This window comes from Pristiophorus japonicus, chromosome 10 (assembly GCF_044704955.1).
Source record: "Pristiophorus japonicus isolate sPriJap1 chromosome 10, sPriJap1.hap1, whole genome shotgun sequence".
Lineage (NCBI taxonomy): Eukaryota > Metazoa > Chordata > Chondrichthyes > Pristiophoridae > Pristiophorus > Pristiophorus japonicus.
The window spans coordinates 213,669,619-213,695,812 of record NC_091986.1 but is presented as its reverse complement, the minus strand read 5'-3'; the positions used below and the strand labels follow the sequence as shown (position 1 = coordinate 213,695,812).

At 48.4% G+C, this 26,194-nt stretch overlaps 1 protein-coding gene across 2 annotated transcripts in view; it reads right to left on the bottom strand.

Annotated features, from left to right (window-relative positions):
• Positions 1-219: 219 nt before the first annotated feature.
• The window catches only part of gdpd4a (glycerophosphodiester phosphodiesterase domain containing 4a), a 126,987-nt gene continuing 101,012 nt past the window's right edge, over positions 220-26,194 (bottom strand). Inside the window, exons 12-16 of one of the 2 annotated variants that reach the window (XM_070891649.1) lie at positions 20,784-20,941; positions 13,008-13,155; positions 6,485-6,567; positions 1,731-1,810; positions 220-354 (exon numbers count right to left, since the gene is read on the bottom strand). In XM_070891649.1, coding sequence (XP_070747750.1) covers positions 245-354; positions 1,731-1,810; positions 6,485-6,567; positions 13,008-13,155; positions 20,784-20,941 — 579 coding nt within the window. In that variant the 3' untranslated portion in view covers positions 220-244. The remainder of the gene's footprint in view (positions 355-1,730; positions 1,811-6,484; positions 6,568-13,007; positions 13,156-20,783; positions 20,942-26,194) is intronic. The other variant, XM_070891650.1, reaches the window with a different exon arrangement.

Genomic DNA, 26,194 nt, shown 5'->3' with positions numbered 1-26,194 from the left:
GTTCGCCCAGCGCAGGAAGCAGGGAACTCCTCTCAAAGGGCCGCTGATGTGGGGATCCGGGAGCCAATTGGGGAGCCTCCCCAAAGGTCAGGGGTCGCTGGGGAAAGCGAGCAGGTGGGCTTGGGTCCGTCGTGTTTGGCACCCATTGGCCTCGAAGTCTCTAGGATCGTAACGTTCCTCCTCTCCCCCTTCCAGCCCCCCCCCCACCCACACCCCCAAACTCCAATCTCTCTGCAGAGGGTCGTTAGGCGATGCCGATGGCTTCTGAGGCAGGAGATGTGATCCCCACACTGTCGCCGTGGTGACTGGCCGTTGGCCCGCCTTCTCCAGAAACAGACCAGACATTGTTCATTTCTGCAACAGAAGAAGAATCATAGAACGGTTACAGCACAGAAGGAGGCCATTCGGCCCGTCGAGCCTGTGCCGGCTCTCTGCATGAACACTTCAGCCAGTCCCACTCCCCCCCGCCCTTTCCCCGTAGCCCTGCAATTTATTTTCCTTCAGGTACTTATCCAATTCCCTTTTGAAAGCCACGATTGAGTCTGCCTCCACTCCCACTCTCAGGAAGCAAATTCCAGATCCTAACCACTCACTGCGTAAAAAAAGTTTTTCCTCATGTCGCCTTTGGTTCTTCTGCCAATCGCCTTAAATCTGTGTCCTCGGGTTCTCGACCCTTCCACCAATGGGAACAGTCTCTCTCTATCTACTCTGTCCAGACCCCTCATGATTTTGAACACCTCGATCAAATCTCCTCTCAACCTTCTCTGCTCCAAGGAGAATGACCCCAGCTTCTCCAGTCTATCCACGTAGCTGAAGTCCCTCGTCCCTGGAACCATTCTGGTAAATCTTTTCGGCACCCTCTCCAAGGCCTTCACATCCTTCCTAAAGTGCGGTGCCCAGAATTGGACACAATACTCCAGAGTTGAGGCCGAATCAGTATTTTATACAGGTTCATCGTAATAAGGCTCAGGGTTTTCATGGCCTGCCCCAAATGTTTACATGTCACATGGTGAGTTTGGGCTAGTTTTTGATCCCGATGGACAACACTTTAATTGCATGGCATGTACAGCACAGAAACAGGCCATTCGGCCCAACTGCTCCATGCCAGTGTTTATGCTCCACTCGAGCCTCCTCGCCTCCTCCCTCATCTAACTCTGTCAGCATAACCCTCTATTTCCTTCCCCCTTAAGTAGCCTCTCCTTAAATGCATCGATACTATTCACCTCAACCACTCCCTGTGGTAGCGAGTTCCACATTCTCATCACTCTCTGGGTAAAGAGGTTTCTCCTGGATTCCCTATTCTCCCAGAATGTTCCTCCTACGTTCCACAGCTGCAGTTGCCCGTCTGAAAAGGAGCGGCAACGATTAAAAAATTCTCGTCCTTCTGCTCACAGCCTCGCCCCACCTCATCTCTGCCACCACCTCCAGCCCTACAAGCCTCCAAGATCTCGGCACTCCTCCAATTCTGGCCTCTTGTGCATCCCTGATTTTTATCGCTCCACCACTGGCTGCCGTACCTTCAGCTGCCTGGCCCCTAAACTCTGGGATTCCCTCTCTAAACCTCTCCGCCTCTCTCTCCTCCTTGAAGACGCTCCTTAAAACCTACCTCTTCGACTAAGCTCTTGGTCACCTGAACCAATATCTTCCTATGCGGCTCCTTATTTTGTCTGATTGTCGTAAAACAGGAGCACATCAAAGGCGCTATACAAATGCACGTTGTTGATACATACCTGTCCGGAACTTGCTGTAAACTCCACTTTCACGCCGGCTTCTCCCGTTCGGGTGGCAGGGCAACCCGTTTTCTCGCCACCTGGGGGAGCCAAATTAACATAAGAACATAAGAGTTAGGAGCAGGAATCGGCCATTCGGCCCCTCGAGTCTGCTCCGCCATTCAATGAGATTATGGCTGATCTTCGACCTCAACTCCACTCTCTCCACATCCCTTGATTTCCCCAAGCGTCCAAAAATCTATCTTTCTCAGTCTTGAATATACTCATTGATTCAGCATTCACAGCTCTCACAGGGTTGTGAATCTTTGGAATTCTCTGCCCCAGAGTGAAGAAATTCCTCCTCATCTCAGACTTAAATGGCCGACCCCTTATCCTGAGACTGTGCCCCCTGGTTCTAGACTCTCCAGCCTGAGGAAACAACCTCTCAGTATCTATCCTGTCAATCCCCCTCAGAATCTTATATGTTTCAATGAGATTGCCTCTCATTCTTCCAGAGAGTATTGGCCCAATCTACTCAATCTTTCCTCACAGGGATCGATCTAGTGAACCTTTGTTGCACCACCTCTAAGGTATGTACGTCCTTTCTCAGATAAGAAGCCCATTCTATGATTCAAAACTGTGCACAGAACTCCAGGTGTGGTCTCACCAAGGCCCTGTACAATTGTAGCAAGACCTCCTTACTCTTGTACTCCAACCCCCTTGCAATAAAGGCCAACATGCCATTTGCCTTCCTAATTGCTTGCTGTACCTAACTGTGCTAATTCTGTGTTTCCTGTACCCAAATCTCTCTGAACACCAGCTTGTAATAGTTTCTCACCATTTAAAAAATATTCTGTTTTCCTATTATATAAGACTTTGAATCAAAGCACCCTGCCTATTTTTAAGGAGTGGAAGATGCCTGTGTGTGAGTTCGTTTAACGTGGGGTGGCCCAGACACATCGGCTACCACACGGGCTTAGCTGAGCGAGGTCTTGGTCCAGTGGCAAGTGGGACAGAGACGACTGGAGACCAGGCGCTGCTGTAAGGGCCTAGTTGGCTCCGGCGAGATGTTGGCCGTAAGCTCGGCACTGAGCAGCGCCCTTCGTTGAGATGGTAGGTGACCGAGGTTTGTCTGGGGGCAGGCATTGGGAGGGTTAGTGGGTGTTCAAACTGGAAGGAGGTCAGGGTGATCACACCTATTATAGGTCCCATGGCACTACGTGAACAAGACTGAGGACTTCGCAGGTGTCCTGGCCGACATTCTCCCCTCAAACAGCGGCCAGTAATAAACAGCTTAACCGGGCCATTCGTCTGGTTGCCGTTGGTGGGATCATGCTGTGCCACTTTTGCCTTCGTGCCACGACAGCGCAAAGTCATTCGCTCTGCGGGAAGTGTTTAGCGATCTTTCTGAGCAGGTTGATAAGCTGCTGCTATAGAAATGCAAACCTGGCCAAAGACCGCCCTAAGTGAAAGAAGAACAGCCGGGAGGGCGCTGAGCACCTCGAGTCTCGTCGGCGAGAGCATGCAGAAACCAAGCGCAGGCAGCGGAAGGAGCGTGCGGCAAACCAGTCCCACCCACCCCTTCCCTCAACCACTGTCTGTCCCACCTGTGACAGAGTCTGTAAATTCCCCTACTGGACTGTACAGTCACCTGAGAACTCACTTTTTTTAGAGTGGAAGCAAGTCTTCCTCGATGTCGAAGGATTGCCCATGATGATGCTAGAAATGCAAACGTGACTTTGCACGAACAATGGCTTTGTGGTGCGTTCCGTCTCCTTTTCCTGTCCCCTGACACCGACATCTGGCACTAAATCGATAATCTCTCTCAGAGAAGCCACAAGGATGGGTGGTGTGGAAATTGGGAAAATTGTCACACAGATGCAGTAGGGGGCGCTTCCCCAGAGTTGGTACTGGGGCCCATTATCAGGGCAAAGCAGAGGGAGCTTCACTCTGCCATTAACTTTGCTGTGCCTGGCCTCAGATCACAGAATCATACAAATTTTCAGCATAGAAGGAGCCCATTTCGGCCCATTGTGTCCGCGCCGGCCGACAAAGAGCCTTCCCAGCCTAATCCCACTTTCCAACTTTTGATCTGTAGTTCTGTAGGTTGCGGCATTTCAAGTGCACATCCAAGTACTTTTTAAATGTGGTGAGGGTTTCTGTCTCTACCACCCTTTCAGGCAGTGAGTTCCAGACCCCCACCACCCTCTGGGTGAAGAAATTTCCCCTCAAATCCTTCTACCAAGTACTTTAAATCTATGCCTCCTTGACCCCTCTGCTAAGGGAAATAGATCATAAGAACATAAGAAATAGGAGCAGGAGTAGGCCATTTGACCCCTCGAGCCTGCTCCACCATTCAATAAGATCATGGCTGATCTGATCATGGACTCAGCTCCACTTCCCTGCCCGCTCCCCATAACCCTTTATTCCCTTATCGCTTAAAAATCTGTCTCCGTCTTAAATATATTCAATGTCCCAGCCTCCACAGCTCTCTGGGGTAGAGAATTCCATAGATTTGCAACCCTCAGAGAAGATATTTCTCCTCATCTCAGTTTTAAATGTGCGACCCCTTATTCTGAGACTATGTCCCCTCGTTTTAGTTTCCTCTATGAGTGGAAATATCCTCTCTGCATCCACCTTGTCGAGCCCCCTCATTATCTTATAAGTTTCAATAAGATCACCTCTCATTCTTCTGAACTCCAATGAGTAGAGGCCCAACCTACTCAACCTATCTTCATAAGTCAACCCCCCCTCATCTCAGGAATCAACCTTCCTATCCACTCTATCTACACCCCTCATAATTTTATAGACCTCAATCAGGTTTCCCCTCAGCTTCTTCTGTTCCAAAACTAGCCTATCCAATCTTTCCTCATAGCTAAAATTCTCCAGTCCAGACACCATTCTTGTAAATCTCCTCTGTACCCTCTCTAGTGCAATCACATCTTTCCTGTAATGTGGTGACCACAACTGCATGTAGATGGTGACATAAGAGCCCCAAAATAAGAAAGTGTTCAATTTTCCAGCGTTGACATCACTCAAATGAATGCAAAGTTTGCCAGAAAAAAATACACTGATTACATCACTCTCCCCACAGAACTTACTAAGCTTTCTTCACGATAGCACACACAATACTCGCCAATCGCCTTGATGGGTGCAGCCAACACGCAAAAAACAAGTCTTGCATTTCTATAGCGCCTTGTAGGAAACACGGCAGCTAATTTGGGCACAGCAAGCTCCCACAAACAGCAATGTGATAATGACCAGAAAATCTGTCTATTTTTAGCGATGTTGATTGAGGCCGGCCTGCCACATTCTACCCTACGTAAATTAGAGGTGATCCAAAGCTCGGCAGCCCGTGTCCTAACTTGCACCGAGTCCCGCTCAACCATCACCCCTGTGCTCGCTGACCTACATTGGCTCCCGGTTAAACAATGGCCTCAAGTTCAAAGTTCTGATCCTTATTTTCAAATCCCTCCCTATCTCTATAATCTCATCCAGCCACACAACCCCACAAGATGCCTGCGCTCCTCTAATTCTGCCCTCTTGAGCATCCCTGATTATAATCACTCAACCATTGGTGGCCGTGCCTTCTGTTGCCTCGGTCCCAAGCTCTGGAACTCCCTGCCTAAACCTCTCTTTCATCCTTCAACATGCTCCTTAAAATTTACCTCTTTGACCAAGCTTTTGGTCACTTGCGCTAATTTCATGTGGCATGGTGTCAAACATTTTATCTTATAATACTCCTGTGAAGAACCTTGGGACATTTCACTACATTAAAGGCGCTATATAAATCATGTTGTCGTTGAGGGATAAATATTGGCCAGGGGCACTCAACATCTTCCATGGCACAGCAGTCAGCTTCATCGGCACCCCCCACCCACTGGACTCCAACCCCACCCCCTCCCCATTGACGCGCTGTGACGGCAATGACTGTAATCTATAGAATGCACTCGAGCAACTCATCAAGTTTATTGTGACAGCACTTGCATTCCCAGTGACCTCCCCACCATGAAGAACGAGAGCAGCAATGTTGCGGAAACACCATCACCTCCACGTTCTCCTCCCAGTCACACACCATCCTGACTTGGACACACAATGTGCATTCCTTCACTGTCGGTGGGTCAAAACCCATGAATTATCTACCCAACACCTTCAGGAAAGTGCCATCATTATGCGGACTAGAGATGTTCCAGGAGAATGCCTACCTCCACCACCTTCTCAAGGCAACTTGTCTGTCAGTGGGTCGCATGCTTGGCTCGGCGTCAGAAGGGTTGAGGGTTCAAGCCCCACTCCCAGCGATTTGAGCGCATAAATCTCGGCCAACACTCCCAGTGCAGTGCTGAGGGAGCGCTACACTGTCAAAGGTGCCGTTTTTTGGATGAGACGTTAAACCGAGGCCCCGTCTGCTCTCGGGTGGATGTAAAAGATCCCATGGCACTATTTCGGAGAAGAGCAGGGGAGTTCTCCCTGGTGCCCTGGCATATATTTATCCCTCAACCAAAATCACGAAAACAGATTATTAGGTCATTATCACATTGCTGTTTGTGGGAGCTTGCTGTGCGCAAATTGGCTGCTGCGTTGTCCACATTACAACAGTGGCTACACTGCAAAAGTACTTCATTGGCTGTAAAGCGCTTTTGGACGTCCTGAGGTTGTGAAAGGTGCTAAATAAATGTAACTTTATTTCTCACTCGGGATGGTCAATAAATGCACCCTTGCCAGCATCATCCCTATTTTGAGACCAGAACATAAAAGCAAATGCGGCTGTTACCCACCAGTTGAATATAAATATCAATATGATCAGCGAGGCCGATACAATGTCTGATGAAATCCACATCGCTTTGTACTGAGAAGGGGTCTGGAGGGAACAATAACAAATGAAATATGTAACATCAGTGTTTAATACATTTACATTCTTCGCGTCTGGAGTAATTGGGTTCAGTTCCAGGCCCCGCCCCTCAAGTAGGGTATATCGGTCTCAGAGGAGGAGCAGATTCTCCAGAACATTAGCCGGGGCTGAAAGGGTTGAATTATAAGGCTCGGTTGCAGAGACGAGACTTATATTCCCTGGAGTATAGATGATTATGGAGTGATCTCATTTGAGGTGTTTAAGGTGATCAGAGGCATTGATAGAGCAGATACAGAGAAACTATTTCCTCTGGGTGGGGGAATCCATAACAAGGGGGCATAAACTTAAAATTAAAGCCAGGCTGTTCAGGGGTGATGTCAGGAAGCACCTCACACACAGGGCGATGGAAATCTGGAACTCTCTCCACCCTACCCCCCCCAAAGGCTGGTGAGGCCGGGAGTTCAATTGAACATTGATAGGTTTTTGTTAGGCAATGGTACACAGGATATACGGCACAGAAACAGGCCATTCGGGCCCAACCAGTCCATGCCGGCGTTTATGCTCCACTCGAGCCTCCTCCCGCCTTTCCTCATCTAAATCTATCAGCGTAACCCTCTATTCCCTTCTCCCCCATATGCTTGTCTAGCCTCCCCTTAAATGCATCGATACTATTTGCCTCAACCACTCCGTGGTAGCACGTTCCACATTCTCACCAGGAGAACGTGGGAGTAATGGTGTTCCCGGGACATTTCCTTCGTGGTGGGGAAGTCACTGGGGATGAGTAAACTAAGCCTGGGATGAAGAGAGATTGAGCAGACTAGGCCTATATTCTCTAGAGTTTAGAAGAATTAGAGGTGATCTCATTGAAACATACAAAATTATTACAGGGCTTGACAGGGTAGATGCAGGGAGGATGTTTCCCCCGGGCTGGGGAGTCTAGAACCAGGGGTCACTGTCTCAGAATAAGGGGGCAGCCATTTAGGACTGAGATGAGAAGAAGCTTCTTCACTCAGAGGGTGGTGAATCTTTGGAATTCTCTACCCCATAGGGCTCTGGAGGCTCAGTCTTTGAGTATATGCAAGACAGAGATTGATAGATTCTTGGATATTAAGGGAATCAAGGGATATGGGGACAGTGCAAGGAAAATGTTGAGGTAGAAGATCAGCTATGATCTCGTTGAATGACGGAGCAGGCTCAAGGGGCCAATGGCCTACTCCTGCTCCTAATTCTTATGTTCTTATGTCTTTACTCTTTCCACTGGCAGGAGGGTCGATAACTCATAAGAACATAAGCAATAGGAGCAAGAGTAGGCCATACGGCCCCTTGAGCCTTCTCCGCCATTCAATAAGATCATGGCTGATCTGATCATGGACTCAGCTCCACTTCCCCGCCCGCTCCCCATAATCCAATATTTAAAACATGCATATATATAGGGTATGGTAACACAGTATATATTACTGGTCTAGTAATCCAGAGACCTGTCTGTTCCCCATAACCCTTTACTCCCTTATCGCTCAAAATATCTCCACCTTAAATATATTCAATGACCCAGCCTCCACAGTTCTCTGGGACAGAGAATTATTCACGACCCTGAGAAGAAATTTCTCCTCATCTCAGTTTTAAATGGGCGGCCCTTTATTCTTAAACTATGCCCCCTAGTTCCAGATTCCCACTCCAGTGGAAACATCCTCTCTGCATCTACCCTGTCGAACCCCCTCATAATCTTATATGTTTCAATAAGATCACCTCTCATTCTTCTAAACGCCAATGATTACCTGCAAAGCCTCAACCTTTCTTCAGAATTCATTCCTCCAATTCAGCAGGTCACAATATAAGATGTTGGCAAAAGAACCAGGGAGTCGATGAAGAGAAATGTTTTTACTGCAGCGAGTTGCGGTGATCTGGAACGCACTGCCTGAAAGGACGGAGGAAGCAGATTCATATACAGGTGGGACCTCCCTTATGCGGGGACTCCCTTATCCGGCACCACCCCTCGTCCGGCATGATTCTGGTGGCCGGGGGCGCATGTGCAGAACGCGGACGATCTCCACCCCGACTTTGGGGCCCGCCGACATTCGTTGGGGCTGCTCCGACAATTCCTACGCGGCCTGCGCCGCGGACCTGCCAACACTTCGAGCCTGCCCGGGGCACCGATCTCCTCCTCCGCCCTCGGGCCGCTGACCTCCCCTCATCCGGCAAAACCCCTTATTCGGCACAGGCCAGGTCCCGAGGGCGTGCCGGATAAGGGAGATTCAACCTGATATGTCCTTACTACACAGTATAAATGCACACGAGGCCCACGCTTGAGAGGTCAGTCTGTGACCTGTCCTTTATTCCTTAGCACTCAAGTGATGAAGGTGGGTGGAGCTTCCCCTTTTATACCTGAAGGTCCAGGTTAGGAGTGTCTCCCACCTAGTGGTCAGTGTTCTCACGGTGTACAACTTAGGTCAGTTTATACATGGGTTACAATGCTGGTTGAATACATGACATCACCTCCCCCCTCCCCAAAGTCTTATTGGGATCACAGGTTGAGTCTCTCTGGTGGTTTACGCTCCCTTGTAGAGTGCCTGAGTTGGGGCTCCGGTTGTTGGGCGCTGGCCTGAGTGTCTGCTGTTTGCGGTGCCTCAGGCCTGTCCGGACTGCCCACAGTGACTGGGCTCTGCTCCCTTTGGTTCTGGTGTTCGGTCACCTGTGGTGGAGTGAACTCTACATCATGTTCTTCCTCTGCTTCTTCTATGGGGTTGCTGAACCTCCTTTTTGTTTGATCCACATGTTTGCGGCAGATTTGTCCATTGGTAAGTTTAACTACCAGAATCCTATTTCCCTCTTTGGCAACCACAGTGCCTGTGAGCCATTTGGGCCCTGCAGCGTAGTTGAGGACAAAAACAGGATCATTTACATCAATACATCGCACCCTCGCATTCCTGTCTTGGTAGTCATATTGTGACTGGCGCCTGCTCTCGACAATTTCTTTCATGGTGGGGTGTATAAGGGATAACCGGGTTTTGAGCGTCCTTTTCATTAGTAGCTCTGCAGGTGGAACCCCTGTGAGCGAGTGTGGTCAGGATCAATAGGCCAACAGGAGGCGTGATAAGCGGGTTTGTAGGGAACTCCCTTGGATTCTGAGCATCCGCTGTTTGATTATCTTAACTGCTCGTTCTGCCTGGCCGTTTGAGGCCGGCTTGAACGGTGCCGTTCTAACATGGTTAATTCCATTGCCTGCCATGAAGTCCTGGAATTCAGTGCTTGTGAAGCACGGGCCATTGTCGCTGACCAAGATGTCTGGTAGACCGTGGGCGGCGAACATTGCCCGTAGACTTTCTACCGTGGCAGAGAATGTGCTTGAATTTAAAATGTCACACTCGATCCATTTGGAGTAGGCGTCTACTACAACCAAAAACATTTTCCCCATGAAGGGACCTGCGTAGTCCACATGGATGCATGACCAAGGCTTGGCAGGCCATGGCCAGGGGCTAAGGGGGGCTTCCCTGGGCGCAATGCCCAGCTGGGCACACGTGTTGCACCTGCGAACACAAAGTTCCAGATCTGCGTCTATCCCTGGCCACCAAACGTGTGACCTGGCAATTGCCTTCATCGTGACAATGCCCGGGTGCCCATTGTGGAGTTCTCTGATGAACACCTCTCTGCCCATCTGGGGCATGATTACGCGGTTTCCCCACAGTAGACAATCGGCCTGAATCGAGAGTTCATCCTTGCGCCTGTGAAATGGTTTAAATTTCTCAGGGCATGCCCTGTACGTGGCTGCCCAGTCCCCATTCAGGACACATTTCTTGACTAGAGACAATAGCGGGTCTCTATTTGTCCAGACTTTAATCTGACGGGCTGTCACGGGTGAGCCTTCGCTTCCGAAAGCTTCAACAGCCATGACCATCTCAGCAGCATGCTCGGTAGCCCCCTCAGTGGTGGCTAGTGGGAGCCTGCTGAGTGCATCGGCGCAGTTTTCAGTGCCCGGTCTGTGCCGAATTGTGTAGTCATAGGCGGCTAACGTGAGTGCCCACCTCTGTATGCGGGCCGATGCGTTTGCATTTATGGCCTTGTTGTCGGCCAAAAGGGACGTTAGGGGTTTGTGATCTGTCTCCAGCTCAAATTTCCTGCCAAACAGGTACTGGTGCATTTTCTTAACCGCAAATACACATGCGAGCGCCTCCTTTTCTACCATCCCGTAGCCCCTTTCTGCCTGGGACAGACTTCTGGAGGCATAAGCTACCAGCTGTAACTGACCCTTGACACTGACATGCTGCGACACACACCCGACACCATAGGACGACGCATCGCACGTTAACACAAGTTTCTTACATGGGTCATATAGCGTTAACAGATTGTTGGAACATAACAAATTGTGTGCTCTATTAAAAGCCCTTTCCTGGCTGTCCCCCCAGACCCATTCATGACCTTTGCGTAGTAGCACGTGTAGCGGCTCTAGCAGTGTGCTCAATTTGGGAAGAAAGTTACCAAAATAGTTCAGGAGCCCCAGGAACGAACGCAGCTCCGTCGTGTTACGGGATCTGGGTGCTCTCTGGATCGCTTCTGTCTTGGACGCAGTAGGGCTGATCCCGTCTGCTGCTACCCTCATCCCCAGGAATTCTACCTCTGGAGCTAGGAAGACGCACTTCGCCTTTTTCAGTCGCAGCCCTACCCAGTCCAGTCTGCGTAGCACCTCCTCCAGGTTGTGGAGGTGTTCTTCAGTATCGCAACCCATAATGAGGATGTCGTCCTGAAAAACCACCGTCCCTGGAATCGACTTGAGGAGGCTTTCCATATTTCGTTGGAAGATCGCGACGGCCGAGCGAATCCCGAACGGACATCTGTTGTACTCAAACAACCCCTTGTGTGTCGTGATGGTGGTCAGCTTCTTCGACTCACTCGCCAGCTCCTGGGTCATGTAAGCTGAGGTCAGGTCCAATTTTGAAAAAAGTTTGCCACCGGATAACGTCGCAAAGAGGTCCTCCGCTCTCGATAGCGGGTACTGGTCTTGGAGTGACACCCGATTGATGGTGGCCTTGTAATCGCCACAAATCCTGACCGACCCATCCGCCTTGAGCACCGGCACAATCGGGCTCGCCCAGTCACTGAATTCGACTGGCGAGATGATGCCTTCCCTCAGCAGGCGGTCCAATTCGCCTTCTATCTTTTCCCGCATCACGTACGGCACTGCTCTGGCCTTGTGGTGTACTGGCCTGGCGTCCGGGTTTATGTGAATCACTACCTTGGCCCCCATGTAAGTGCCAATGCCGGGTTGAAATAATGAGTCAAATTTGTCCAGGATCTGTGAGTATGATACTCGCTCCACAGAGGAAATTGCATTGACATCGCTCCATTTCCAGTTCATGACAGCAAGCCAACTCCTCCCCAGTAGTGCGGGACCGTCCCCTGGGACAATCCAGAGTGGCAACCTGTTCTCCGAATCTTTGTGGGTCACGACTACCATGGCGCTGCCTAGCACCGGAATAATCTGCTTTGTGTAAGTCCGTAGCTGTGCGTCAATCGGTGATAATTTTGGCCTCCTGGCCTTGGATGCCCACAACTTTTCGAACTGTTTGATACCCATCAGGGACTGACTGGCCCCCGTGTCTAACTCCATTGATACTGGGATGCCATTGAGGAGCACTTTCATCATTATCGGTGGCGTCCTGGTGTATGAACTGTATACATGCTCCACATGAACTTCAGCTTCCAGCGATTTCCCCCAGCGTTCATTTCTGCAATTTCTGCAGGTATTTTGCTCATTTCTGCAAACTCCGGCTGAGTGTGTGCCTCCACGCCTCCAGCATGAGTTGCGGTTTGAAACAAAAGGTCCCTTGCCAGTCGATTGTCCCTGACTGCCCCTGTTATTGTCCTTGAGTGCGCCATTAACAGGTGTTGATGGCCCCATTACTGGCCGCATTGTCCCTTGCAATGGCGTGAATCGCTGTTCAGCTTGCCATTGTCTCTGTCGAACTCCCCCTCTGGGTTCGACTACATGTTGGGGCATGCCCGATTGCCCTTGACTGCCTGGAGAACTGTGTGCTGCTTTAACAATGTTGAATCTCTGTCCCAACCATTCCTTAACACAGTCCCTCTCGTCTGTTCTGCTAGTGGCCATGCTCGCGTGGTTTAAATCCCAGTTTCTTGTCGCCATTGATACGTCCTTACTATACAGTATAAATGCACACGAGGCCCATGCTTGAGAGAAGGTCAGTCTGTGACCTGTCCTTTATTCCTTAACACTCAAGTGATGAAGGTGGGTGGAGCTTCCCCTTTTATACCTGAAGGTCCAGGTTAGGAGTGTCTCCCACCTAGTGGTCAGTGTTCTCACGGTGTACAACTTAGGTCAGTTTATACATGGGTTACAATGCTGGTTGAATACATGACACAACCTGTAGCAGCTTACGGCAGGGATTTGGATAAACACTTATCGAATTGCCCGAACGGACGGGCGGTCGGCCTACCATTAGGAACCACGGTCGGCGGAGCTCCTTGAGCTGCTGGGGAGCGTTGGTAATGACCGAGTGCGCGCCTGCGCACCACACCAGCGAAAAGAGCCACGACTCGCTCACCACGTACAGGTTGGTACTGATGTTGGCAGCCGCGTACATTCTATCGGCAAGAGAAATAAAAATGGGTCGACAAATTATTTTCTTTCACAACAACAACAACAACCATTATTTATATAGCACCTTTAACATAGCAAAACGTCCCAAGGCACGTCACAGGAGTGATATCAGACAAAACAGGTAGATTTGACACCGAGCCATAGAAGAAGAAATTAGCGCCAGTGATCAAAAGCTTGGTCAAAGAGATAGGTTTTAAGGAGTGTCTTAAAGGAGGAAAGAGGGGTAGAGAGGCGGAGAGGTTTAGGCAGGGAGTTCCAGAGCTTGGGGCCAAGACAACAGAAGGCACGGCTACCGATGGTTGAGCGATTATAATCAGGGATGCTCAAGAGGGCAGAATTAGAGGAGCGCAGACATCTCGGGGGGGGTTGTGGGGACTGGAGGAGATTACAGAGATAGGGAGGGGGCGAGGCCATGGAGGGATTTGAAAACAAGGATGAGAATTTTGAAATCGAGGCGCTGCTTAACTGGGAGCCAATGTAGGTCAGCGAGCACAGGGGGTGATGGGTGAGCGGGACTTGGTGCGAGTTGGACACGGGCTGCCGAGTTTTGGATGACCTCAAGTTCATAAGAACATAAGAATTAGGAGCAGGAATAGGCCTTACGGCCCCTCGAGCCCGCTCCGCCATTCAATGAGATCATGGCTAATCTGATCTTGGCCTTAACTCCACTTCCCTGCTCGCTCCCCATAACCCTTGACCCTGTCGTTCAAGAATCTGTCTATTTCCACCTTAAATATATTCAATGACCCAGCCTCCACAGCTCTCTGGGGCAGAGAATTCCACAGATTGACGACTCTCAGAGAAGAGATTCCTCCTCATCTCCGTCTTAAATGGGTTTCATTCTGAAACTATCCCCCCTAGTTCTAGATTCCCCCACAGGAATCCACCCTGTCGAGTCCCCTCAGAATCTTATACATTTCAATAAGATCACCTCTCAGTCTTCTGAACGCCAATGAGAACAGGCCCAATCTGCTCAGCTTTTCTTCACAAGACAACCCCTTCATCTCAGGAATTTCATTAAATAAAGGTCGATTTGCTGAGATAGGCGTAGATTGGAAACTGATTGTTTAAGCAATAACGACGAGGGCTTTGAGGGAAGATAATGCTCTTCTGGGACCCGGATTCAAGGCCAGCCGAGACTGAGGGGATGGGAGTGTCCTTTGTCCACTTGCTGCGAGGATTCCACGTGACATCACTTTGGGCAGCCTCAACCCAGGCTCATTGAATTGGGGGTCCATTAAAATGTCATGAACAGGTACAGAGAGTAATCAAAAAGGCTAATGGAATGCTGCCTAGAGGACAAGAATACAAGGGGGTAGAGATTATGCTGCAGGTATGCAAAGCCCTGGTTAGACCACACCTGGAGCACTGTGAGCAGTTCTGGGCCCCACACTTTAGGGAGGATATATTGGCCTTGGAGGGAATGCAGTGTAGGTTTACCAGAATGGTACCCGGAATCCAGGGGTTAAATTATGAGGATTACACAAACTAGGGTTGTATTCCCTAGAATTTAGAAGGTTAAGGGGCGATCTGATCAAAGATTTCAAGATATTAAAGGGAACCGAAAGGGTAAGATAAAGATAAACTATTCCCGCTGGTTGGGGAGACTAGGACGAGGGGGCACAGTCTAAAACTTAGAGCCAGACCTTTCAGGAGTGAAATTAGGAAACACTTTTACACACAAAGGGCAGTAAAAGTTTGGAATTCTCTTCCGCAAACAGCAATTGATGCTGGAAACAATTGTCAATTTTGAATCTGAAATAGATAAGACTTTTATTAAGGGATAAGGGGCAAAGGCGGGTGGATGGAGTTAGGTCACAGGTTGGCCATGAGGCGGAACAGGCTCAGGGTGGGGGGGGGGGGGACTGAGCAGCCTCCTCCTGTTCCCACGACAGCACAGGAAGGGGTCATTTGCACCTTCACGCCTCTCCTGCTGCTTGCCCCCAGTTGGAGTGACGCACACACCGGTCCTTAATTTTACCGCTTAAGTCACAGCATCAGTGCAGTTCCAGGAGAAACGCGGCAGCGGGTCTGCGCACAGTAAGATCCCACGGGCAGCAATGCGATAATGGCCAGGTCATGTTTCACAAAGTATTACATGGTACTCACAGGCCTTTGGCCCAACTAGTCCACACAGGTCTTTATTCTCCACATGGGCCACATCGTGTTGGTTGAGGGATAAAATATTGGCCAGGACACCAGGGAGAACTCCCCTGCTCTTCTTAGGAATAGTGCCATGGGATTTTTGACGTCCACCCGAGAAGGCAGGCGGGGCCCTCGGTTTAAAGTCTTGTGCGAAAGACATCACCCCCGACAGTGCAGCACTCCCTCAGTGCTGGACTGGGAGCGTCAGCATAGACCTTTGTGCCTCAGTCTCTGGAGTGGGACTTCAACCCACAACCCTCACTACTGCATTGTGATGCTACGATTCCTGGTGATAAGATCAGACCTCCTCGAGGCTGCTAAGCAGGATTTGCTGTTACTAGAGAGAGTTATAATACCCAGCACCATCGTACAGCTTTAAGCCTTCATCCAGCTGAGTGTTGAACACAGGAACAAGTAATATATGTCATCATAAGCAGTCCCTCGAACTTGAGGAAGACTTGCTTCCACTCAAAGTGAGTTCTCAGGTGACTGAACAGTCTAATATGGGAATTACAGTCTCTGTCACAGGTGGGACAGACAGTGGTTGAAGGAAAGGGTTGTGGGGAGTCTGGTTTACCGCACGCTCCTTCCGCTGCCTGCGTTTGCTTTCTGCATGCTCTCGGCGACGAGACTCGAGGGGCTCAGCGCCCTCCCGGATACCCTTCCTCCACTTAGGGGCGGTCTTTGGCCTGGGACTCCCAGTTGTCGGTGGGGATGTTGCAATTTATCAAGGAGGCTTTGAACACAGGAACAAGTAATATATGTAACCGCACACTGTTAATCAAAGCTCTCCCAGGACAATTACATAACCTCAATACAACACCCTCAGTTCTGCCGGATCGTAACTGGGTTAAGCATTACTTAGCAGCGAAAGACCCAGCATTATAAGACAGACCAAGTCAGTTCCTGTTTTCTTTGGGGAGAAAGTACTTTTAATTTTCAATTCCTTGTCGCATCAGTCAATTTATTTTTTAATGGTCTTTTAAAAAAAATTAAAATCTAGGCTGATACTCCAGTGCAGTGCTAAGAGAGCGCTGCACTGTCAGAGGTGCCATCTTTCAGATGAGACATTAAACCGAGGCCCCGTCTTCCCTCTCAGTGGAGGTAGAAGATCCCAGGGCACTATTTTGAAGAAGAGCAGGGGAGTTCTCCCCTGACCAATAAGTATTGCTCAATCAACATCACTAAAAACAGATTATCTGGTCATTATCACATTGCTGTTGTGGGAGCTTCATCGTCATAGGCGATCCCACGAAAGAGGATGACTTGCTTCCACACCAAAAGGGATGAGTTCGCAGATGTTTCAATGAAGGACCCAATATCCAGTCCTGAACTCCAGGGATGGAAGATGCCTGTGCGTGGATTTTTTTAACGTGTGGTGACTGTTGCACACCAGCCACCATACGGGCTTGACAGAGCTAGGTCTTGGTCCAGTGGCAAGAGTTAACCCAAAGGGCAGAAAACACTAGTGGGAGTTGTGTACAGACCACCAAACAGTAGTAGTGAGGTTGGGGACAGCATCAAACAAGAAATAAAGGATGTGTGTAATAAAGGTACAACAGTAACCATGGGTGACTTTAATCTACATCTAGATTGGGCTAACCAAACTGGTAGCAATGCGGTGGAGCAGGATTTCCTGGAGTGTATTAGGGATGGTTTTCTTGACCAATATGTCGAGGAACCAACTAGAGAGCTGGCCATCTTAGACTGGGTGATGTGTAATGAGAAGAGACTAATTAGCAATCTTGTTGTGCGAGGCCCCTTGGGGAAGAGTGACCATAATATGGTAGAATTCTTTATTAAGATGGAGAGTGACACAGTTAATTCAGAAACTAGGGTCCTGAACTTAAGGAAAGCTAACTTCGATGGCATGAGGTGTGAATTGGCTAGAATAGACTGGCAAATGATACTTAAAGGGTTGACGGCGGATAGGCAATGGCAAACATTTATAGATCACATGGAGGAACTTTAACAGTTGTACATCCCTGTCTGGAGTAAAAATAAAACAGGGAAGGTGGCTCAACCGTGGCTAACAAGGGAAATTAAGGATAGTATTAGATGCAAGGAAGAGGCATATAAATTGGCCAGAAAAAGCAGCAAACCTGAGGACTGGGAGAAATTTAGAATTCAGCAGAGGAGGACAAAGGGTTTAATTAGGAAGGGGAAAAAAGCTTCTATAGATATGTGAAGAGAAAAAGATTAGTGAACACAAATGTAGGTCCATTGCAGTCAGAATCAGTTGAATTTATAATGGGGAACAAAGAAATGGCAGACCAGTTGAACAAATACTTTGGTTCTGTCTTCACGAAGGAAGACACAAATAACCTCCCAGATGTACTGGGGGACAGTGGGTCTAGTGAGAAGGAGGAACTGAAGGGTATCCTTATTAGGCGGGAAATTGTATTAGGGAAATTGATGGGATTGAAGGCCGATAAATCCCCAGAGCCTGATAGTCTGCATCCCAGAGGACTTAAGGAAGTGGCCCTCGAAATAGTGGATGCATTGGTGGTCATTTTCCAACAGTCTATCGATTCTGGATCAGTTCCTATGAACTGGAGGGTAGCTAATGTAACCCGACTTTTTAAAAAAGGAGGGAGAGAGAAAACGGGTAATTATAGACCGGTTAGCCTGACATCAGTAGTGGGGAAAATATTGGAATCAATCATTAAGGATGAAATAGTAACGCATTTGGAAAGCAGTGACAGGATCGGTCCAAGTCAGCATGGATTTATGAAAGGGAAATCATGCTTGACGAATCCTCTGGAATTTTTTTGAGGATGTAACTAGAACATAAGAACATAAGAATTAGGAACAGGAGTAGGCCATCTAGCCCCTCGAACCTGCTCCGCCATTCAACAAGATCATGGCTGATCTGGCCGTGGACTCAGCTCCACTTACCCGCCCGCTCCCCGTAACCCTTAATCCCTTATTGCTTAAAAATCTATCTATCTGTGACTTGAATACATTCAATGAGCTAGCCTCAACTGCTTCCTTGGGCAGAGAAGTCCACAGATTCACAACCCTCTGGAGAGAAGAAATTCCTTCTCAATTCGGTTTTAAATTGGCTCCCCCGTATTTTGAGGCTGTGCCCCCTAGTTCTAGTCTCCCCGACCAGTGGAAACAACCTCTCCGCCTCTATCTTGTCGATCCCTTTCATTATTTTAAATGTTTCTATAAGATCACCCCTCATCCTTCTGAACTCCAACGAGTAAAGACCCAGTCTACTCAATCTATCATCATAAGGTGACCCCCTCATCTCCGGAATCAGCCTAGTGAATCGTCTCTGTACCCCCTCCAAAGCTAGTATATCCTTCCTTAAGTAAGGTGACCAAAACTGCACGCAGTACTCCAGGTGCGGCCTCACCAATACCCTATACAGTCGCAGCAGGACCTCCCTGCTTTTGTACTCCATCTCTCTCGCACTGAAGGCCAACATTCCATTCGCCTTCCTGATTACCTGCTGCACCTGCAAACTAACTTTTTGGGATTCATGCACAAGGACCCCCAGGTCCCTCTGCACCGCAGCATGTTGTAATTTCTCCCCATTCAAATAATATTCCCTTTTACTGTTTTTTTTCCCCAAGGTGAATGACCTCACACTTTCCGACATTGTATTCCATCTGCCAAACCTTAACCCATTCGCTTAACCTATCTAAATCTCTTTGCAGCCTCTCTGTGTCCTCTACACAACCCACTTTCCCACTAATCTTTGTCTCATCAGCAAATTTTGTTACACTACACTCTGTCTCCTCTTCCAGGTCATCTATATATATTGTAAACAGTTGTGGTCCCAGCACCGATCCCTGTGGCACACCACTAACCACCGATTTCCACCCCGAAAAGAACCCATTTATCCCGACTCTCTGCTTTCTGTTCGCCAGCCAATTCTCTATCCATGCTAATACATTTCCTCTGACTCCGCGTACCTTTAAAGGTTAGTATTTTGTGTGGCACCTTATCGAATGCCTTTTGGAAATCTAAATACATCACATCCATCGGTACACCTCTATCCACCATGCTCGTTATATCCTCAAAGAATTCCAGTAAATTAGTTAAACATGATTTCCCCTTCATGAATCCATGCTGCGTCTGCTTGATTGCACTATTCCTAGCTAGATATCCCGCTATTTCTTCCTTAATGATAGTTTCAAGCATTTTCCCCACTGCAGATGTTAAACTAACTGGCCTATAGTTACCTGCCTTTTGTCTGCCCACTTTTTTAAACAGAGGCGTTACATTAGCAGAGTGGACAAGGGAGAACTAGTGGATGTGGTGTATTTGGACTTTCAAAAGGCTTTTGACAAGGTCCCGCACAAGAGAATGGTGTGCAAAATTAAAGCACATGGTATTGGGGTTAATGTACTGACGTGGATAGAGAACTGGTTGGCAGACAGGAAGCAGAGAGTCGGGATAAACGGGTCCTTTTCAGAATGGCAGGCAGTGACTAGTGGAGTGCCGCAGGGCTTAGTGCTGGGACCCCAGCTCTTTACAATATACATTAATGATTTAGATAAAGGAATTGAGTGTAATATCTCCAAGTTTGCAGATGACACTAAACTGGGTGGCGGTGTGAGCTGTGAGGAGGATGCAAAGAGGCTGCAGGGTGACTTGGACAGATTAGGTGAGTGGGCAAATGCATGGCAGATGCAGTATAATGTGGATAAATGTGAGGTTATCCATTTTGGAGGCAAAAACACGAAGGCAGAATATTATCTGAATGGCGGCAGATTAGGAAAAGGGGAGGTGCAATGAGACCTGGATGTCATGGTTCATCAGTCATTGAAAGTTATCATGCAGGTACAGCAGGCGGTGAAGAAGGCAAATGGTATGTTGGCCTTCATAGCTAGGGGTTTGAGTATAGGAGCAGGGAGGTCTTACTGCAGTTGTACAGGGCCTAAGTGAGGCCTCACCTGGAATATTGTGTTCAGTTTTGGTCTCCTAAGCGAAGGTTCACCAGACTGATTCCAGGGATGGCTGGACTGACATATGAGGAAAGACTGGCTCAACTAGGCCTTTATTCACTGGAGTTTAGAAGGATGAGAGGGAATCTCATAGAAACGTATAAGATTCTGATGGGACTGGACAAGTTAGATGCGGGAAGAATGTCCCGATGTTGGGGAAGTCCAGAACCAGGAGACATAGGATAAGCGGTAGGCCATTTAGGACTGAGATGAGGAGAAACTTCTTCACTCAGAGAGTTGTTAACCTGTGGAATTCCCTGCCGCAGAGAGTTGTTGATGCCAGTTCATTGGATATATTTAAGAGGGAGTTAGACATGGCCCTTACGGCTAAAGAGATCAAGGGGCACGGAGAGAAAGCAGGAAAGGGGTACTGAGGGAATGATCAGCCATGATCTTATTGAATCGTGGTGCAGGCTCGAAGGGCCGAATGGCCTACTCCTGCACCTATTTCCTATGTTTCTATTTTCTATGTTAACCGCGCTGTATAAATGCAAGTTGCTATTTACCTGATCTCGTTGCTGGAAATCTCACTGTAGCGCACATTGAGTTTGGCAATATTCTCCGACTGCAGCTCTTCGATGGGTTTCTTTCCTCCGTAAATGTGCACAAATCCCGGCATCGTCTGCTGTACGTTCAATCTCATAGAATTGGGCAGCCAGAGAATCTGAATGAAAAAATAATAATTTTCATTTATATAGCACCTTTCACCACCACTGGATGTCTCAAAGTGCTTTACAGTCAACGAAGCACTTTTTAAAGTGTCATCACTGTAGGAAACGCGGCAGCCAATTTGCGCACAGCAAGCTCCCACAAACAGCAATGTGATAATGACCAGATAATCTGTTTAGTGATATTGATTGAGGGATAAATATTGGCCCCAGGACACCAGGGATAACTCCACTGCTCTTCTTCAAAATAGTGCCATGGGATCGTTTACGTCCACTTGAGAGTGTAGAGGGCACCTCGGTTTAACATCTCAGCTGAAAGACGGCACTTCCAACAGTGCAGCACTCCCTCAGCACTGCAGTGGAGTGTCAGTCTAGATTTTTGTGCTCAAGTCTCTGGAGTGGGACTTGAACTCATAACCTTCTGACTCCGAGGCGAGTGTGCTGCCCACTGAGCCACGGCTGAGACCTCGGAAGGAAACATGGGAAACGTTCGGTGAGCTCACCAAGCTGTGGTATTTGCCCCATCTCACCATCAACATCAAGCATGTCTAAGGCACCTGTAGTATAGCTACGTGTAGAGTAACGGTCCGTTTATCTTTGCCCCGGGAAATATATCTCAGCCTCAACATTCAAGAGTGCCTTAGGTCATCACAAAGGGCTTCACAACCAATGGATTGTGTTTGACCTTTAGTCAGTGTTGTTTTGTAGGCAAACACAGCAAGATCCCACAAACAGCGGGTGAGATGAATGACTAGTTGATCTGGTTCTGGCGATGCTGCTTGAGGGAGGAATGTTAGCCAGGACACGAGTAGGACTCTCCTGCATTCTTCTTCAAAAATCCCCGTGGAGTCCTTTACGCCCATCCGCGCACAAGCAGACAGGGTCTCAACCGATAGATGTCACCTCCAATGTGCAGCGCAGAGCTCCTTGAATGGACGCATCAGCCCAGGTAGACAGAGAGAGAAAGAAAGGAGAGTCAGGAGAGGGAGAGAGAGAGAGAGAGAGAGAGAGAAAGAAAGGAGAGTCGGGAGAGGGAGAGAGAGAGAGAGAGAGAAAGAAAAGAGAGTCAGGAGAGAAAGAGTGAGAGAGAGAGAAGTCAGGAGAGGGAGAGAGAGAGAGAGAGTCAGGAGAGGGAGAGATAGAGAGAGAGAGAGAAATAGAGTCAGGAGAGGGAGAGAGAGAGAGAGAGAGAAAGAGAGGAGAGGGAGAGAGAGAGAGAGAGAGAGAGAGAAAGAGAGTCGGGAGAGGGAGAGAGAGAGAGAGAGAAAAAGGGGGAGTCGGGAGAGGGAGAGAGAGAGAGAAAGAGAGGAGAGGGAGAGAGAGAGAGAGAGAGAGAAAGAGAGGAGAGGGAGAGAGAGAGAGAGAGAAAAAGGGGGAGTCGGGAGAGGGAGAGAGAGAGAGAAAGAGAGTCAGGAGAGTGAGAGAGAGAGAAATAAAGAGAAGATAAGAACATAAAAGCTAGAGTAGGCCATTCAGCCCCTCGAGCTTGCTCCCCCATTGAATGAGATCATAGCTGATTTTCTACCTCAACTCCACCTTCCCGCACTATCCCCATATCCCTTGATTCCTCAGTTCCCAACAATCTATCGATCTCTATCTTGAATATATTCAACAACTGAGCCTCCACAGCTCTCTGGGGTAGAGAATTCCAAAGATACACCACCCTCGGAGAGAAGAAGTTTTTCCTCATCTCGGTCCTAAGTGCCTGATCTCTTATTCTGAGACTGTGATCCCTGGTTCTCGACTCCCCAGCCAGGGAAACATTTTCTCAGCATTAACCCTGTCAAGCCCCTTAAGAATTTTATATGCTTCAATGAGATCACCTCTCGTTCTTCTAAACACTTAAGGCAAGTGTACTCAATCTGTCCTCATCGGGCAATCCACTCATTCCAGGAACTAGTCTAGTGAACCTTCATTGCACTCCCTCTAAGGCAAGTATCTCCTTAAGTACATGTTTAAGGGTTCCATGCCAAAAAAAAACAAATAACGGGGTGAATTTCCTCGATGCTTCAACTAGTTCTGCCAAAACTCCGCCGAAGTTACACTGGTGAAGCAGGAGCAGCTCCGAGGAAACACATCGCCGTGTATCTTGAAACACTCTGGAGTATAACTGAATGCCTGAGTGTGATAAGAACATAAGAAATAGGAGCAGGAAACATAGAAACATAGAAAATAGGTGCAGGAGTAGGCCATTCGGCCCTTCGAGCCTGCACCGCCATTCAATGAGTTCATGGCTGAACATGCAACTTCAGTACCCCATTCCTGCTTTCTCGCCATACCCCTTGATCCCCCTAGTAGTAAGGACTACATCTAACTCCTTTTTGAATATATTTAGTGAATTGGCCTCAACAACTTTCTGTGGTAGAGAATTCCACAGGTTCACCACTCTCTGGGTGAAGAAGTTTCTCCTCATCTCGGTCCTAAATGGCTTACCCCTTATCCTTAGACTGTGACCCCCTGGTTCTGGACTTCCCCAACATTGGGAACATTCTTCCTGCATCTAACCTGTCTAAACCCGTCAGAATTTTAAATGTTTCTATGAGATCCCCTCTCATTCATCTGAACTCCAGTGAATACAAGCCCAGTTGATCCAGTCTTTCTTGATATGTCAGTCCCGCCGTCCCGGGAATCAGTCTGGTGAATCTTCGCTGCACTCCCTCAATAGCAAGAACGTCCTTCCTCAAGTTAGGAGACCAAAACTGTACACAATACTCCAGATGTGGCCTCACCAAGGCCCTGTACAACTGTAGCAACACCTCCGTGCCCCTGTACTCAAATCCACTCGCTATGAAGGCCAACATGCCATTTGCTTTCTTAACCGCCTGCTGTACCTGCATGCCAACCTTCAATGACTGATGTACCATGACACCCAGATCTCGTTGCACCTCCCCTTTTCCTAATCTGTCACCATTCAGATAATAGTCTGTCTCTCTGTTTTTACCACCAAAGTGGATAACCTCACATTTATCCACATTATACTTCATCTGCCATGCATTTGCCCACTCACTTAACCTATCCAAGTCACTCTGCAGCCTCATAGCATCCTCCTCGCAGCTCACACTGTCACCCAACTTAGTGTCATCCGCAAATTTGGAGATACTACATTTAATCCCCTCGTCTAAATCATTAATGTACAATGTAAACAGCTGGGGCCCCAGCACAGAACCTTGCGTTACCCCACCAATCACTGCCTGCCATTCTGAAAAGTACCGATTTACTCCTACTCTTTGCTTCCTGTCTGACAACCAGTTCTCAATCCACATCAGCACACTACCCCCAATCCCATGTGCTTTAACTTTGCACATTAATCTCTTGTGTGGGACCTTGTCGAAAGCCTTCTGAAAGTCCAAAGACACCACATCAACTGGTTCTCCCTTGTCCACTCTACTGGAAACATCCTCAAAAAATTACAGAAGATTTGTCAAGCATGATTTCCCTTTCACAAATCCATGCTGATTTGGACCTATCATGTCACCTCTTTCCAAATGCGCTGCTATGACATCCTTAATAATTGATTCCATCATTTTACCCACTACCGATGTCAGGCTGACCGGTCTATAATTCCCTGTTTTCTCTCTCCCTCCCTTTTTAAAAAGTGGTGTTACATTGGCTACCCTCCACTCCATAGGAACTGATTCAGAGTCTATGGAATGTTGGAAAATGACTGTCAATGCATCCGCTATTTCCAAGGCCACCTCCTTAAGTACTCTAGGATGCAGACCATCAGGCCCTGGGGATTTATCAGCCTTCAATCCCATCAATTTCCCCAACACAATTTCCCGACTAATAAGGATTTCCCTCAGTTCCTCCTTCTTACTAGACCCTCTGACCCCTTTTATATCCGAGTTGGCCGACTTTCCCGCCCGATCTCCATATCCCTCGATTCCGCTAGACCAAAAATCTATGGATCTCTGCCTTGAATGACTCAGCATCCACAGCCCTCTGGGGTAGAGAAGTCCAGAGATTACCACCCTCTGAGTCAAGAAATTTCTCCTCATCTCCATCTTAAATGGCCCCTTATCCTGAGACTGTGACCCCTGGTTCTAGACACTCCAGCCAGGGGTAAATATCCTCTCAGCATCTACCCTGTCAATCCCCTTCAGAATCTTGTATGTTTCAATGAGATCACCTCTCATTCATCAAAACTCCAGAGAGTATAGGCCCATTCTACACAATAAGACAGCCCTCTCATCCCAGGAATCAACTTGGTGGACCTCTGTGGTCCAGCATCCTTGGGACCTGACTGGTGGCAAAACAGAGAATTTTCCAGTCGGGAGGTCAGTAGTATTGTCATAGCGAATGGTCCCTCAGGGAGGTTTGAGATTATTGCAGAGTTGGAACAAGGTGCACAATCTTTGCTGCACAGTCATAATTAAAGCTGTTGCTAGAATACATCCCCCCCACCTACTAAAATCAGCTCCCGACATTCAGAACGCACTATGACAGCACTCAATCACCCCCACTCCCCGGGAACCTAGATCAAGAAAGCACAGATGCCCCTCAGGAGTCGCAAACAGCAAACTGACAAAAGGGTGCCCACAAAATGGCAACATAAGACACAGAAAGGAAGTGAGCTTGGGAGGACCTGCACTTCACCAACAGCACGGAAACCAGGAGACCACACACGCAGAGCGGCAGCTCTGTAAACTAATAGCGGACCACTGATTGAGGTGTACAAAATATTGAGGGGCTTGGACATAGTGGATAGTAAGGGCCTATTTCCATTGGTGGAGGGGTCTATTATGAGGGGGCATAATTTTAAGATGGTTGGTGGAAGGTTTAGAGGGGATTTGAGGGGGGCTTCTTTATGCAGAGGGTTGTGGGGATCTGGAACTCGCTGCCTGGAAGAGTGGTGGATGCAGAAACCCTCACCACTTTTAAGAGATGGTTGGATGGGCACTGAAAGTGCAGTAACCTGCAGGGTTACGGACCGAGAGCTGGTAATTGGGATTAGACTGGATGACCTTTTGTTGGACGGCGCAGATATAATGGTAAGTACTGCAGGGTATAGAATACGGCCAGGGTGATCTCCTGGACTAGTTTCGATCGCCTAGATGGGTCGGAGAGGAATTTTCCCAAATTTTTGTCTTCCTAAATTGGCCTGGGTTTTTATCCGGTTTTTGCCTCTCCCAGGAGATCACATGGCTCCGGTTGGGGTGGAATGTAGAATGTTTCAGTACAAGGGGTGTCGAGGCAGACTGGTTGGGCTGGGTGCTCTTTGCCTTTCCGCCATTGTTCATTGTTCGTAG